At 37.2% G+C, this 18,111-nt stretch overlaps 1 protein-coding gene across 2 annotated transcripts in view; it reads left to right on the top strand.

Moving 5' to 3' along the window:
* The window catches only part of PARD3B (par-3 family cell polarity regulator beta), a 1,130,274-nt gene that overhangs the window by 729,398 nt on the left and 382,765 nt on the right, over positions 1-18,111 (top strand). For both annotated transcript variants that reach the window (XM_065930754.1, XM_065930753.1), the window contains exon 16: positions 16,327-16,371. In XM_065930754.1, the coding sequence (XP_065786826.1) occupies positions 16,327-16,371 (45 nt within the window). The remainder of the gene's footprint in view (positions 1-16,326; positions 16,372-18,111) is intronic.

The following is an 18,111-nucleotide window of genomic DNA, read 5'->3' as shown; positions in this document are numbered from 1 at the left end:
TTCCTCCTCCAGAGGATCTTCCCAACCCAGGGATCAAACCAGCATCTCCTGCATTGGCAGGTAGACTCTACCGTTGAGCCACTGGGAAAGCCCCTCATTTTGGGTTACATTGTTCTTTTTCAATCCAACATCTTGAAAAGTTAATTAATTTAGAAAATCCAGCATTCTTAGAATAGGATTAAGAGACTTTGTTTAAGAGATACTTGATAATCTCACTAGTATCCACATGTTCTGTGTTCAGAGAATAAAGGAATAATTATAAAATACGTGACAAAGGATTATCATCTTTAATACAGGAAGAGTTCTTATTAGTAATTAAAAAACATTTCAGGACAAAATTGGAAATATATATGATCAGACAGTTCACAAAAGCAAAGAGAAATTTAATTGACCAATATATATTAAATATATTCAGCCTCACAATCAATAGGGAAATTAAGATTTTATATTGTCATACCTTAGAAAATGTTGAAAATACATACACAAGCCTGACAACACATGTGTGTTGTATTTTTAAGCTGATGCTTCTTTACTGCAAGGCAATGTGGTAATTGTATAAGGCACCTTAGCACCATTTTAATCTTTTATCCAGTCATTGCATTTTGAAGAACTATCCTACAAATAAATAAATAAAGATTTGAGCAAGAATTAAGTTCAAGGATTTTTCACTGTTGTTTCTATTCAGTCGCTTAGTCATTTCTGACTCTTTGTGACGCCATGGACTGCAGCATGCCAGGCTTCCCTGTCCTTTACGATCTCCCTGAGTTTGCTCAAACTCATGTCCATTGAGTCAGTGATGCTGTTCAACCATCTCATCCTTTGTCATCCCCTTCTCCTTCTGCCCTCAATCTTTCCGAGCATCAGGGTCCTTTCCAGTGAGTCAGCTCTTCACATCTGGTGGTCAAAGTATTGGAGTTTCAGCTTCAGGATCATCCTTCCAGTGAATAATCAGGGTGAATTTTGTTGAGGATGGACTGGTTGGATCTCCTTGCAGTCCAAGGGACTCTCAAGAGTCTTCTCCAGCACCGCAGTTCAAAAACATCATTTCTTCAGTGCTGAGCCTTCTCTATGTTCCAACTCTCACATCCATATATGACTACTGGAAAAACCATACATTTGACTATATGGATCTTTGTAGACAAATGATGCCTCTGCTTTTTAATATGCTGTCTAGGTTTGTTATAGTTTTTCTTCCAAGGAGCAAGCATCTTGTAATTTTGTGACTGTGGTCACCGTCCACAGTGATTTTGGAGCCCAAGAAGATAAAATCTGTCACTGTTCCCACTGTTTCCCCATCTATTTCCCACTTTCCCATGAAGTGATGGGACTGGAGGCCATGATCTTAGGTTTTTGAATATTGAGTTTTAATGCAACTTTTTCACTCTCCTCTTTCACTTTCATCAAGAGGCTCTTTATTGCCTCTTCGCTTTCTGCCATATGGGTGGTGTCATCTGCATATCTGAGGTTGTGCATATTACTCACAGTAATCTTAATTCCAACTGTGAGTCATCCAGCTCAGCATTTTGCATGTGTACTCTGCATATAAGTTAAATAAGCAGGGCGACAATATGCAGTCTTGATGTACTCCTTTCCCAATTTTGTACCAGTCTGTTGTTCCATGTCCAGTTCTAACTATTGCTTCTTGACCTGCACACAGGTTTTGCAGGAGACAGGTAAGGCAGTCTGATATTCCCATCTCTTTAAGATATTTCCACAGTTTGTTGTGATCCACACAATCAAAGACTTTAGCATAGTCAATAAAGCGGAAGTAATTTTTTTTTTTAATTCCCTTGCTTTTTCTATGATTGAGCGGATCTTGGCTATTTGATCTCTGGTTCCTCCGCCTTTTGTAAATCCAGCTTGCACATCTGGAAGTTCTCAGTTCATGTACTATTGAAGCCTGGGTTGAAGAATTTTGAGCATAATCTTGCTGGTATGTGAAATGAGTGCAATTGTTCAGTAATTTTTAAGTTCACTAGTGAACTTAATTTTCCAGCAATAAGTTTAGTGAAAATATAGGCTGATAGATATGATAGGCTATTATGCAACCAATAAAAATCTTCAGACTAATGACATGAGATGTTAATGATAAAATATTTGAAATATACAATGTACAGTTTTGTATGTGTGCATTTATAAATATGTGTGCATCTATACATACATAAATAATGCAAGAATATTTGTCAAAATGTGAACATTGATTTTTCTCCTAGTGGAAATTTCAGGGATCATTTTTATCTTATTGACATATTTCTACATATTTTAAATCTTCAAATATATATTATACTTACAATTAGAATAAAATCAATTGGCATCATTAAAATAATTTAAAAATAGAATTTAAAAAGCGGGTAATGGTGTCCATGATAGAAATGGGGATTTTACCTAGGAAAAGGATGAAGATGGTGCAGGGTGTATTGGCTGATCTCACATCATTGAGGACTCTCATGTGAAATGGAAGTTTAAAAAAATTATGAACAGAGTGATGTTTATTAACAGATTTTTGGGTTGACATAAAAAGCTATTTCCTATCAGTTAAAATGGTACTCAATAAAGCACATTCTACTACAACGCTCATAAAACTCTACCAGCAGTGACTTTATATATATGTGTGTGTATGTGTGTGTGTGTATGTATATGTATATATATATATATAAAACATGAAGTCCAGATAGGAGTAATTCAGTGTCTCAGTAAAGCCATCAGAGACCAAGACTCCTTCTCTTTTTCCATTCTTTCATTCTCAGTTTTTTGGGCTTTGTCATCATATTTGTTACTGCGGTGTCGAGATGGCCACTGTATCTTCAGAAATATTATCCATGTTCCAGGCCCCTATCCCCCGCCCAAAAAAAAAGATGAGGGATGGGGAAAAGGCAAAAGACTGTACCATCTTTTTTTGTATCAGAATATCCAATATTGTCTAAGAAGTGCTGCCCAGAAAACTTCCACTTTTAGCTCATTGACCCGGCTATAACATGTCACATACCTTGCAACCAGAAAATAGCTAGTGAAGACACGGTTGTTAGTAACACTGTATCAGCCAGCCTGCAGTGTCTGCCTTAGTCATCCTCCTGTAAGGCCGTATGCTTCTGGTCACTGCTTGCATGCAGAAATGCAGGGAAGCCTCGTGTGAGTTGGCAGAAGTTCCAAGTTCTTTTAGATTTTAGTCTTTAGAGAATATTAGTCCAGTCTTATTCCAGTAGAATTGTAGAGTTAGTAAAAATGTAGTAAAAGAGAAGTGACCCGATTCTCTACCTATGGTCAAATTCAAGTCTGACCACCTACTTTGAAGCTGAAGAAGAGGATGAGGAGTCAGAGTTGTTTGGGACAATGATGGTGCCATTTTCAAACTGAATAATCTAGTGAAGGCACAACATATGGACAGGAGATGCCTATCATTGAACATCAATACATCATTTTTTTTTTCATTTTAATGGTTCTAAGATGATGGATTTTAAGTTTATGGTTTCATTTCCTCAATTGTTGAAACAGTTCCTCTGATTAAAGCTGGCAATAGTTTTTTTTTTGTTTGTTTTTGTTCCTATCAGCCATTCTAGGCACAAGACTTAGAGTCTGTGTGTTTTACAAAGACCTGCCGAAGTATCCTGGACCTGAAAAAATTACTATCTTTAAACTATAAGAATAAAACCAGAAGTTTGAAATTCTTAAAGACCATCTCTGGGATGTAAAATTATGCCAGTGTTATTATTTATTACATTTAAAATTTATTTTTAAATATCAATAATTGCATTTGTATTGGAGGATTTTTTTCCCCAGTTGACAAGAAATCCTAGGTATGCACAAAACTTGCTTTAAAAAAAATCAGTCAATTGTTACTAAGTGAGAAATTGACACCCAAATAATTTTAAATCAGTTTTTCTAAATCTCTTCCAAAGTTTTATAACAAGAAGCTATATATAATGTAAGAATTGAGGTAGCAACAGCAGGGAGGGGAATGATATACTATAAATTAAGTCTACTGCTTTTCCTTTTTCCCTTCATTGGTTGGTAGCCACTGAAGCCTCCAAAGAAATCCCTAATCTAAGGGGAAGAGGTTGAAAAATCACTTTCTGTGAAGTCACTTTGGAGGCTGGGTCTGGTAACTTTTTATTTTTCCTATTAATGTTTTCTATTAGCTCAACCTTGTTCAGGATTCTTATAAATTTCAATATCTTCCAAAAGATAGTGGACATTTAATATGTATGTGTAATCACCCGTTCTGCAAAGAGGAGCCTGATTTAAATGAACTCATCTAATAGACCAGTATAAAATACCAGATCATTTCACTAGAGTGCATGCAGAACTTTGTGATCTATTTAAGTGAACGATTGTATGCTCTGAATTGGAGAGACAGCACATAAACCCCCAAATTAATATCCTCTAATAAACAATGAGTCTGGATGACAACTTTTCAAAATCTATTACATACTAGTAGCCTTGGTTTTGCACAGTTTGCATATTAAGCAGATGATAGTAGCGTCTGGGCAGAAATATATTTCTGTTCATGCCTGAACAGAAATCTTTTGCTAGTACTTATTGTAGCCAAGAACAGAAGCAACTATGCAATCCCCAGCCAGAAGTCACATGCCAACATTAACTAATGCACAAATAAACTGAGTTTCTGTCCTAATGTGAAGTCCATAAGCTGTAGGGGAAATGCACATGAAAATCCTAGGTAGCTCAGGTTACTAGATCTTGAGGGTTATGTTTCAATTCTGGGCTGGCCAGTTAACTTCACAAGAAGAGACACTGCCTAGAGATGGAGAGTAAGCCAACCCGCAATCTCCTAAAGAGAACAGGGATGGTGTTCAGTAATGTAAACTCGGAGCATGACTCGGGTATAGAAGGCTGACTTATCAGATGTATAAGTGACACACAGCTCAGTGGGTTAGCTAATGTGTGGATGACAGAATAGGGATTCAAAAAGATCTCAACAGGGAGAACTGATGAGCTGCAATTCAGAAGATTAAATTTAATAGGGATAAATGTAAATTCCTAAAGCAACTTCCTCCTCCTGTCTTACTCCCATCCAATTTATTTTCCACGCTGCAGCCTGGGTGATCGTTTTAAAACATAAATCCGATCATGTCACTTTCTTGCTGAAAATCCCTTAGCAGTGTCCCATTGCCTTGAGGATAAAGACAAAACTCATTAATGTGGCTTCTGAGATTCTCCATGACTGACCCATTTCTTTCTCCTACACTCAGTCTCTCACTAGTCACCCTCTGTGCAGAGGAGTTTTAGATTCTATGTGTGGGATTCTCTTTGGGGGTTTTCATGTTTCCTCTGTCCAAACAGTAGCTTCATCCATCCCTGTATATCTCCGGGTCTCAACTTAAAGCCATCGTGAAGACTCAGTCTATAAACTAAGTCCAGTCTCTGCATTTCCCATTGCCCTAGATCCCTGAGCATCCTTCTTTCATTCAACAGATATTTATCAAGTGCCTACCATGTACCAATGGGCTTCCCTCATAGCTCAGTTGGTAAAGAATCCTCCTGCAATGAAGGAGACCCCAGTTCGATTCCTGGGAAGATCCGCTGAAGAAAGGATAGGCTACCCACCCCAGTATTCTTGGGCTTGCTTCCCTTGTGTCTCAGCTGGTAAAGAATCCACCTGCAATGTGGGAGACCTGGGTTCAATCCCTGGTTGGAAAGATCCCCTGGAGAAGGGAAAGGCTACCCACTCCAGTATTCTGGCCTGGAGAATTCCATGGAGTATAGTCCATTGGTTGACAAAGAGTCGGACACAACTGAGCAACTATCACTTTCACATGTACCAGGCACTGTTACTAGATCTTAAAGACAAAACAGTGAACAAAGCAAAGCCCACATCCACACGGAACTTTTGTTCTAATTAGGGAAGATGTGAGTAATGAGTGTTTTTAGAAAAATGAACCAAGGTGAAGGAACAGTAACAGAGTTGGGGTTTGTAACAGAGTAGGGGCCTCCTACCTTAGTGGCCAGGGAGCAGCTCTGTGATGATCCTTTATCTGTAGAGATGCGAGTGAGGGAAGGCATTGAACTACATGGGGGAAGACACCCTAATGAGGGCCACAGTTGGCATTTTGTGAAACTGCAGTGAGGCCAGCGTGGGTGAAATACCCTGAGCAAGGAGAAGGCCATGCAGAACAAGGTCGGAAAGACCCCTGCAGAGCAGGACTTGCAGAGTCTAGCAAGTTTTCAGATTTTCTTCTAAATGTGATCAGATCGGGAGGCTTTGAGTCAAGAGACTATCATGATAAGCTTTCTGTTTTGTCTTTTGTCTTATAAGGGTTATCATAGTTTCTATGTGGAATATAGACAATGGAGACTTAGCACAGAATCCCAGAGTTGAGTCAGGGGTCATTACATCTGTCAAGGTGAGAGCTGAAGGTAGCTTGGATGAGGAAGGGTTGCAAAATACTGCATGCCTTGTCTGCGGTTAGTTGTATGGTAGAAACCCCGTGGTGCAGGACTCAAGACTACCTTGTTCACTTCCACAGTCCACATGCCCAATGTGATGACTGGCCTACCACTGACTCTCTATAAATATTTGATGGACAAAGATACTCAACAACAGTTAATGTAAAAAGGACTTCAGGATTTTTGTTAACTGTACATGTGATGAACTAACAATTATCCAGTTTGGCTGCCAAAATCTAATACTGTCTTAGGTTGCATCAAAAAGTTGGCAGGGGGAGGTGAAAAAGAGATGTGAGTCCCAGAACACACCATGCTGCTTCTACTTAACTCCATACTATTGACCTGATCCTACACCATTTTTCCCTGTCTTCTAGTAATGGTGGCCCTCAGTTGCAAGACCACACACTTGATTCATTTGTGGTTCTCTCTTTTGTTTCATTCCTGTGTTCAAGCAATAAATTCTCTGTGATGTCACTCTGATTTTTCTTCATTCCTCCCTTTTCTACTGCTCTGACATCATCTGAACAATAGTCTATGCCTCTCCTTGGTAACAATTTCCAGGTGTAGGAAACTTGAAACAACTTATGACAGCTCTATTTCTTTATTTTCAGAGCATCCACAGCCCTTTTCAAGAGACACCATGTGCTTTTTCTCCGGGTTTGTTATGAAGTTCTACTTTAGGTGGTAGTGGTAGCTAGGGAAATGTGTGGTTCTTGATGGTAAAGCTATTAGCAAAATCTTACCTCTCAGACTCACATAGCAGAAGGAATGTGTGCTTTGAAGTCAGGAACCTTCATATCCTGGCCATCCCACTTGCTCACTTTATGCCACAACTCCTCTGAGCCTCAAATTCCTCCTCTGTAAAGTGAAAGTAATAGTATTTACATGACTTTTGTGATGATTAAATAGGATAACATGTATTGAAATGCTTGGCATGATTTCTGATACATTATATGTAGGTAGTAAGTTTTAGTTTCTTTCCTCCTTATCCCTGTTAAAGATGGAATCACTCTATGGAAATATACATTATAAATAGTGGAATTAGAGGTGTGTTTTTTCACTGGTTAATAGTGAATAATGGCAATTTATTGTGTGACTTAAATGGTAGTCTCTGCCCTTTTTTTCCCTATTCTTTAATCAACATTGATTTCTTGCTGATAACAGAAAAACTTATCAAGGTTCTAGGAAACCTGAGAGTTTCCATAGTCTGAGTAGTGGAAATAGTCCAACCCTAGAGTAGATCCTGAGAATTCACAGGGAAGGAAGTTTCCTGGGAGGGATCTCACACAGCCATCTTTTCTCTGTCTTAGATTAACAAATGAGAGAGAGAGACTTCATACAACTAACTTGAGGACCTTTGTAATTTGTAAAGATGAATAAAATAATAATAATAAAATAAAATAATATCTTTGCCTTCACTGAAGTTGCCCACAAATCAACATAACACCATTTAGGCAAACTTAAAGTGTTTTAGGGAGGACGGAAATAGAATATCCTACAGAGAAGTGGATATGGTGGGGAGCTGGACCCAGGAGAAATATAGTATTTACATATGAGAAGTTTAAGGCATTTCCAGTTAAGGATAAAGACAATGGACAAAAACAAAGAATCATTCTAGACAATGTGAATAAAAAGTGAATAGAGGAAAATACAAGGAGAAAGGTTAAAAAAAAGAGTTCAAACTTGAATTTAAAGACTAAGGAGACTTATTTTCTAGGCAGTTGAATTTAGTGAAAGTCTAGTTGGGAGGACTCTTTGAAGGTAGTTCTGTGATGGTTGCTCATGAAGGTAGTGGGTGTGCTATCAGGACAGGGGAGTAGCCTGGGCCTAGATATGGTTTCCTTTTAGTCCACCAGCTTAGCTGCATTCTGTTCACGGTTCTGTATTTCAAAAAAATAATTGTTTTTAATTCCTTATATTCAGCATTGATTCCATGATATCTTTATATAGGAGACAAACGGGTAAACAGATTTTCGAAGAATTATAGTGAAATACTTTCGCACAAAGAAAATTCTAGCCCCACATGGCTTTTTTGGTGAATTCTGCTAAGCATTTTGTAGGAGGAAATAATGGGAATTCTACAGAGACATTTCCAGATAAATAAAAAGAAATGAATGTTTCCCCAACTATGATACCAAAGCCAGACAATGACACAGAAGAAAGAAAACTTTAGATTGATGTTCTTCATAAACTGGATAAAATTCTTTTTAAAAATTTAGGAAGTTGAACTCAACGATGTGTAAAAGAAGATTATGATGAAGTAGAGTTTATCTAGGAATGTAAGGTCGGTTTAACATTTGAAATCAATCCGTATAAGCCACATATTAACAAACTAAAAAAGAAAAATTGTGTGATCACATCAGTATACACGGAAAAGTATGTGACAGAATTCAGTATCATTTAATGAAGGATACAAATTTAAATTATGGTATTTGGGGGTGAATTTTTGATAATGTTTTTAAAGTAAGAAGGGTATAAAGGGCAGAATTCAGGGTTGTGGTTACATCTGAGTGAGGGAAGGGAGTGAAATTGGAGGGGAACAACCACAAACCTTCAAAGTAAAATAATGTTCTTTTCTCAGACTCACTGATTAGTAGACCGTGTTTGCTTTATTTTTGTTTTTTATGTCTTAAACATATAAAGATTTCAATGTTTCAGTATTTCATAAAAGCAGTTTTTAAAGTTAGGTTTTCTTTTCATTTTTGTCTGAAATTTTGATGTAGCAAAAAGACATCTATTTACTCTATTTACAGCTTTGGAAATTCATATTTGTGTACTGAAAGGAGTACCCTCTGTGCTAAGTACTCCGTGTTTTTGTTAATGTCATGTGAAATTTTCTGTAAACACAGTGAACTTCTCTTTCAAGTGTCATTACCACATGAAGAACAATGGTGAAATTAGTGCCAGCAAGCCCAAAACTAAATACAAAAGCACTAATAACACAATGATTAAAAATACAAAATGAGTTGTGATTAGACTACCAATTGTATTTTTCCTACACTTCACTCCTCAAAATTTAAGTAAGTTTATATTTATTCTAAACAGCTCTACTGTGTTGTGGTCTTTATTTAGATCTATCCCAGAATCTAACTCCAGTCACCTTCTTCTGACCTTTCCTGGCTAAGAACATGTCTACAAATTGCACCGTAAGAATTTTACTAGGTATCTATACATTTTTGTCACAACATTTATATAACCGTATGTATGTCATGATAAACATTCATTGGTCTAGAAGCTTTTGCTGAAAGGATGTATCCAGATTGCTGCTTCCTTTCCTTGACTCTTACAAATGATGCATTTGTTCACTCAGCAAACGTTAAGAGTCCCTACTAAAGACTGGGCATGACTCCCAAAACAAGACACACCCCTTCCTTAAGGTGTACACAATTTAATGTGAAACAGAGTCATACACAAATAATTGAGATATTTACAAATTTAGTCCCTAAGTTCAAACTGGAGATGTGAGAACATGATGTGGAGAAGATGACATTTGAATGGAGTCTTAAAGCATGTTTTCCTAGCAGGATAATGGATGCATTTTTATTATGAGTCAGAAGAGACTGCATGTGCTGTTTATACATTGTACAGACGCATGACGTTGCACAACCTGTTCAGAAACATAACTTGTGATATGACAGAGCGCAGAGCACCTAGCAGAAGTGGTAGGGTGTGAAAGACAGGCATTATCCATCTTTGAGTTCGTGCTACTCCTGGAGTCCGTGATAAGTTTTTGTATTCTCTAAGTTGTCTCATATTCTCTGGTAGGGAGCATTATCTACATTTTACAGGTAAGTTCAGTAAGATTGAAAATGACTAAGTAATTAGTCCTTGAACACACATGTAATGGTGGGCTTCCTGGTAGCTAGAGACACGAGTTTGATTCCTGTGTTGAGACGATCCCCTCAGGAAGGAAATGGAAACCCACTCCAATATTCTGGAATTTGCCCTATAATATTAGAAGAAAGCTTCAGTTGTTGTGTCCTGATTAGCTTATTGTCAGAGTAGCAACACATCTAAGGACGAACAGGGTGCTTTGCAGGCAGCTAACAAGAGAATACCTGTGTCATTATCTCCTACTGATCACCTAGCCCATTTTTCAGCAGATGCCTTACTTTGTATTTTTATTTCACTTTTTTTCAAGAGTTGGAAGAATTTTTCAACACATAAGAATTTATAGTGCTGAAAACCCAAAAAAGTTTCCCTAAGGAGAAGCAGTATGCCAAATAGTCATCAACATAAGAAAACAGTATAAATTAATGCAGCAATACTTCATGGTTGTGAAGGAGGGAACTTAATTTACAACTTGAAACAGGTTTGTGTTCCTTAGAAATTCTGAAAGTCAATCAGTGGCACAGAAATTAATCTGCTGAAGGAGAAGAAAATTGATTCTTAATATTAGCAACCACATCATTTTTTTTTAATTCTGAAGGAACAACTTTTAGAAACAAGTTTATTAGCTACTAAGTAATTATTTGATATTTAGTTTCCTAGTAAACTATCCAAAAAGACATATTTATGGCCTCGTTAGAAGATGGATTTTTGTTGTGCCAAACATCATCTTCCAAACAACAGTCTCTATTATGTCAAAGACAGGGAAATCCGAAGTTAAATGAAATAGAGCTGTCTGTGTGAAAGACAAGCATTGCATCATGTTATAGAACTCTGCTTTGCATCAAAGTGTCTCAATGTGAAGTAGTGGGAATCTGAACACATTTGCATATTCCCCATTTGTGACATAGTGTTGGCATTCTCAAAAAGAATAACTGTAGCTGATGGCAATTTTTATCTGAAAAGATTTGTGCATGTTAGCAATATACCATCTTCTGTCAGCATAAGAAGAGCATATGGGGTCCATTAGCTCACCAAATCTGCCACTGTTCTGCAAATTTTTATTAAGCAAGTGAAGTCCCTAATAGTCACTTATGTTATAAAATGCGTATCAAATGCTATCAATAAGCAAGGGGGTTATTTTCCCCCAGTGAGAGTACATTTGAAGTGTATAAGAAAGCTTGACAAAAGAATAAAACATTTTAAGTGATCATTATATTAATATAAATATGTCCTACTGAGAAGACAACGTATGTCTTACATGGACTTTAATGTTTGCCGCTAAGTTCTCAAAGCACCATATTTTTCACATATTTTCTTTCTCTATGGTTTCTCTCAACTCCACCAGTGAACCTGGTTGAAATTAACCAAAAGACACAGTGCGTTTATCCACATTTTTAAAAAAGGGTTCCATTGGTGATTGGCTTCAAAGGTCTACAACCAAAACAACTGGAGACATAGGCCATCAGGTTGCTGTGTTTCCTAAGCAAGTCTTCCTGATCCAGAGGACATGCCAGGAAATTATACAAGCATCCAAACCAAAGAGAGCCTGCCTTATGGAAACCCTTACAACAATTAAATCAAATGGTGTCCATTGATCCTAAGTCGAATGCCAGGAAGCAGGAGCTTAATATAGAAATCCCATTATCTAGAGAAATCTCAGGAGAGGCAAGTCCACAGTGCCCTCTAAATATATAATAGCAGTTATAATAAAAATATCTATGAAATTCACCTTTAGAAGGACTCAGCATTTCACTGATACTTCTTCAACTACTATAGTAACCGTTTAGAGTAATCAAGAGCAAATAGTACCAATCCTTGGATAAAAGTGAAGGATAAGAGAGGGAGCGTAATATGCTCTGGAAACTTCAAGGAAGGAAGAAAGGAAGAGGAGAGGGGAGGAAGGGAGGCAGAGTGAGGAGAAGGGAAATGGAGAGGTAGCGAAAGAGGAAGAAAGGGAGGAAGAGAAAGGAGTCTATCATTAGAACAAGAACAAGAAATCTTGGCACCTGTTCCATCACCACCTTCTTCCTTGATACTTTTGGTGCCTTACTTGCCGTTTGGGAATGGAAGACTTTTCCACCACCAGGCTCACTCATTTTCAGCCTCTTGTAAATAAGCTCTTTGTTTAAAATGACATACCTGTCATATTAATATTGCAGATAATTTTGTTCCCATTGCTATGCTATCTAAATAACACGTAAGAAATGGCTAGACTTAAGCTCCAGCTCTGAGAGAGAACTTTATAGGAACTTTAAGGTGGTGTGAGTGATAAAGGAAGTTGAGTATTAATTATAACACTTGTCATTTAAAAAAAAAAAGCTTGGTGGTGTATGTAATTTTACCTCATTTTCTCATTTGCTACTGTTATTTAAATCACTTCCCAGCACTAAGCATGTGCATAAAAGATGATTGTTCCCAATTTAACCTTTTAAATAAAATGTATTCTATTAATTAAGTCATTGCAGTTCCCTCCATTTTCTATTATGTTTATTCATTTATCTTCTGTCCTAAAGATAGACATCTGTGTCAGTGAATATTTGGAGAAAGACCCCTAATTTTTATGCCTATCACCCATTTGGATGTTCTACACTGTTTTTTGAAATAGTTTGTTAGTGTTCTAAAGAATTTCAAATTGTCAATTAAAATAATAAGTATTCCTACTAAAAATAGTAGATAGTATTCAGCCAAAAAGTTATCATGTTCAGCCTAACATGCCTGGGGGACCTGCAGTACTTATATTGGCTTAGATTTAATGGTATAACTTATGGCTGTTAAAAAAAGATAAAAACAAAAAATAAGATCCTACCCTTGTGTGAATTCCTTTTTAAGAATAACTACACAAAATGAGACTGCATATATGGTTTGAATACCATATGTCTTTTGCCTTTCTTCTACTACAAAATAAACTCAGAGCCAGGTAAACTGAAAGGTAAAATCTGTTGTGAGTGTTGGACTGTCCATTAGAGAGCAACTGAGAATATCCTGTGTACTGTCTTTTCTTTATAATCCTAGGCAGGTTAAGTCAAAACACTACCAGCATCATCAAAGTCACCACCCTTCCCACTCTCATAGTTTCCATTTATCGAAAGTTTTCATTTATTGAGAAATACATACCTGGAACTGTGCTAAGTGATTTGTAAATGCTTTTCACTCAATTTTCACAACTGTTTGTATAATGTTTTATATTATTTTTCACATTGAGAAACTGAAGTTTAGAGGAACTTACTAACTTGCCTGGTAAATCTGGAATTTAAGTCACATCTGTCCCATTATAAGCTATTATGTTATTACATAACATTATGTAAATTTTTCTATTTAGTTTATCATTACTAATGATTTAATAACTAATATTATTAAGCAGTTACTATGGGCTGCCCTCGTGGCTCAGATAGTAAAGAATCTGCCTGCAATGCGGGAGACCTGGACTCGATCCCTGAGTTGGGAAGATCCCCTAGAGGAGGGCATGGCCACCCTCTCCAGTATTCTTGCCTGAAGAATCCCCATGGACAGAAGAGCGTGGCAGCCTACAGTCCATGGGGTCGCAAAAAGTCAGACATGACTGAGAGTGAGCGACTAAGCGCATGTGATCCTCTACGTATTTTGCGTAAATTTGTACATATGATATATAATGGCCACTCTAAGCATACGTGGAAAGCAGTATCATCCTTGTTTTAAAGATGATGAGATTGAGGTACACATAGGTAAAATACATTTACCTAGGAAGCTCTGGTTTTACATTTAGTAATAAATTTAATAAATATATTAAAATAACAAGTCAAGATTTTTATCTCAGATGATTTCTCAGCTGTGTAATGGAAATGAATTATTTTAGCTTGAATCCATTAAAACTGTAGAATTCTGAACATGTTAAGCAAAAATTATAGCTAACACTGTTAATATTGATCACGAGAGAAAGTTTGTATTCATAAGATGTATTCTAATTAAAAAGGTAATAGTATTCTAACATAAGAGTGTTTGTCAGTGCTTTTCTTACATTTAATTCATATTGTCAATAATTTGAAAAATATTATAACTCTCCTATGATTCATCAGAAGTAGAGTAGAGTGATAAAAGTGCTTTGTTTAAGCCTTGGCTCCTCCACTTATGAGGTATGCCCGTCTCTTTATCTGTAAAGACAATAACAACCATCGTCACAGGTTACTGTGAGCCTTAGATGAATTAATAGATATAAAAGGTAGAGGGTAGAACTTGTATATCATAAGTGCTAAGTATTATCTACTAGTAGTATTTTTTTTAGTCATCATCCTTGCTTTCCACTGTTTTTTCTGTTTATACAATAGATTCCACTGTAGGTTCTTTCAGAACTGAGCAAGACAGAATTTGACCTGCAGCTGGAGCCTGATACATAGGGATTGGCCTCTCCTACTGGAAATACGAAGTCAAACATGATTTTTAAGCAAGTTAATACCAGGGTAGTCACAAACACGTGATGTTTTTATCTAGAAAATAGAGAAATGCTTAGGAAAAGAGGGCTAGGTGGGTGTGGGAAGATTCATGAAAATTTTTGTATAGTGACTGGATCAGTGAAATAGACCGGATGTTATAGGTAAGCAAAGGAGAGGCCTGTTACTCTGAGACCAATCGAATGTTTGGGGAAATGAAGGCGATCTATCTGTTAGCAAATTCCCCCATGAGCCACCAAAGTTTCACAGACTAATGTAGACTATGACACGTGGTGAAGATTGAATGGCTGTTGTTGAATATTGAGGTGATAATCCATGCAGAGTTGCCTAAGGATTAAGAATACTTTGATTCTATGCTCATGAGAGATACTGGTTAGTAACTTTCATCGACTTCCTTTGCTTGATATTAATATCAGGGTAATGCCAGCCTCACAATGAATTAGGAAATGTTCCCTCCTCTGAATTTTCTGAAATAATTTCTGTAGAATTGGTAGTATTTCATCCTAAATTTTTGGTTGAATTCATCAAGGCAGTCATCTGGGTCTAGAGGTTTCTTTCTCATAAAGTTTTAACTACAAATCCATTAAAAAACAACAACAACAAGCTAAGGAGCTATTAGGTTATCTCTTCCTATATAAGCTTTGGTAATTTGTGTCTTTCCGAATCATATCCATTTCATGAGAGCTGTGTTCACTTACATTTTTCCTCACTGCTGAAGCAATATCCTTCTTCCTATTCTAATGAATGCCCCTAAATTATGAAGTTTTTCACTCTGGGTATTGGGAAGGGGAACTTTGTTCCCAGCCTTATGAGAACTGCAGGCACTGTGTTCTTTCCCCTTTGGGGTACTTCTCACCCAGGTGTTGGGTAAGCTTCCTCACATCATGTGATCATTAGCATTTAATTAAATACCTGCAGGGATCCTCTGCAGATCTCAGAAAGAATTCTGTATACCTCTCTTCTCTCTCATTCTCTGACCTAACTGCCTGGCCTGGTTTTCCCTGGATTTCCAGCTTCACATCCTCAGGCTGGCATGTTCCTGGGCCCTGCCTGTGCTCCCCTTCTTACACCACAACCTGAAGACTTTCTGCAGACAGTAAACTGGAGCAATTGTAGGAATCACCCTACTTGTTTGCCATCTCTAGAGAGTCACTGTCCTCTGTTGCCTGATGAAGATCTTATCTTTTGAAAGCCATTGTTTCATGTTACATTTATTTTTAAATACATTTTTCAGAAGGAATTGTAAATTTGCTTCCTTTTGCTCCATTTTGACCAGATACAGAAATTCGATCCTTGGGGATTGAACGTATATATTGCTGTTATGCTCAACGAGGCGTCTTATATATTATACAGCTCCAGATCCTTGAGTTTAATTTCTGTTTTTGTGACTACAGAAACAATAGTCCAGTTAAAATAAGTGAAAATATTAAAGCAATTCAAAAGAATGAAATTCTATTCACAGAAGATTTAATGAACATATATTTCTTCATAACTGTCTTTAAAATACCTACCAATAGAAATGAGATGCCCCAGGCAGGCTGGGGAAACTTTTTTCTCAAATCTTTGCCAGTAAAAGATTTCACTTATTACGAATCTATATTAATTTATTGTTCAAAAACTGGCTGATTTACAAGCTGGTCTGATCCTCGTCTCTTTTATTTCTTTGCAGTGCCAGATGAAAGTAAAGTCCATTCATTGGCTGGACACAAATCGGGTAAGAAATTCCTTGTCACACACTTTATATTCTCCTTCCTGGAAATCTCTGGCTGTGTTTGAGTAGTGGTTGGAACCTGTTTCCATCCACTTGTCACTGAAAGGCTTGCTCATTAATACATGAGAGGTCTCTGACTTCCACAAAGATGAATTATTCCTTGGCCGTCTCAATAGTAGCATAATGTATGCTGACTCAAATGTTTAAGAAGGAAGAAAGGTTTCCAAAAAATAATTGTAAAACCAAAAATCTTTAACCTGTACACCAGCTGAACACTTGCAGTCACAAAAAATTACGAAGAAAACCCAAGAAATTTTGAATTTTTTTTTCTGCGATGACTATCACATTAAAGTAGCAGGACAAAGACATTCCAGAATAAGGAAAATGTGGCCATTTCTTCCTTCTCAAAAAGGTATCATCCTTCTGCCTGTCATCAAATGGGATTGGGCCGAGAGATGACTGTATTCTCTTTCCTTTAATTCGTGTATGAGCTCCCTGGGGATACCCTAGCAAATCCATAAGGATCTCTGAGGGTCTTCAGGCTCTTTCTGTATTTTGTGTGAGATACCTTCAGGTCTAAAATCCAAGCTTTCCCTTCATTGCCAAGTGACCTACCTTCTATTCTTTTGCACTTCCTTCAGCATCATTTATTCACATTATTTGAAAACACTTTAAGCTAGTAAGTACAGCAATAATGCCTTCCCTATAAGGGTGCATTATTTGTGGGGATAGTATCCATTTTACTCTTAGAAATACCACTTTAAACAACAGGAGGGCTATGATGTGTTGGCATCCCTTCGTTTTTGAAACAAAGAAGTCGTTCCCATCACCAAATATCTCCTGTGTTTATGGGCCAATTATGTTCTCAGCAGTACGTGGCCTTGATGCCTCATTACTTCCATCATGTTCCAGGGCAAGATTATGATTTTTTTCCCTTTTCTTCTTTCTCTAGATTCACTAGTGATAACAGCAGGAAAGGGCTCATTCGCAACTGTTAGATGTTTTCTTTTCTGCCCCTTCTAATAAAGAGCCTAAGAGGTTAGATCACTGTGAAAGAAAAGATTTCTGTAGAAGTGATAAATGGTCACATGCTGCTTGTTCCCATCATCTTCGTCCATTAAACTCTCTACCACAGGAAGTATTTTTAGGAGTCTGAGAAGGGTTCCCATGACCAAGGAGCTCCCAAGGAGAGTCTACATTTTGTTCATCTTAAATGCCTGTTACTACTTGTCCTTGGGCTTCCCTGCTGGCTCAGTCATAGAGAACCCATCTGCCAATGCAGGAGATGCGGGTTCGATCCCTGGGTTGGGAAAATTCCCTGAAGAAGGAAATGTCAACCCACACCCATATTCTTGCCTGGGAACTCCCATGGACAGAGGAGCCTGGCAGGCAACAGTCCATGGGATCACAGAGAGTCAGATACAGCTTAGCAACTAAACAACTCCTTGTCCTTAGTTCTCCTACACATATTAGTACTTGAAGATATAAACTCTTCTGTGAACTGAGATGCACTTCAGTGTAAGAAGAGGAGGCATTTTTTAAAGAATGTTTATCAACTTGATTTTTGAAAACAACTGAATAATAAATGTTCTGCCTTTTTCCAGGAAATCAAATGTTATTCTAATCTTACTTTGTTTCCAAACAAATTGCTGTTAGCTAGTAACTAAAAATTATTGTCACTGTTTTTAAATGCAAACATTATTATTATTTTAAATAAGTTTAATGGTATATTTTTATGTAGTA

Source organism: Muntiacus reevesi, chromosome 3 (genome assembly GCF_963930625.1).
Source record: "Muntiacus reevesi chromosome 3, mMunRee1.1, whole genome shotgun sequence".
NCBI classification, from domain to species: domain Eukaryota; kingdom Metazoa; phylum Chordata; class Mammalia; order Artiodactyla; family Cervidae; genus Muntiacus; species Muntiacus reevesi.
The sequence above is the reverse complement of the archived record's forward strand: the minus strand, read 5'-3'. Positions and strand labels throughout refer to the sequence as shown.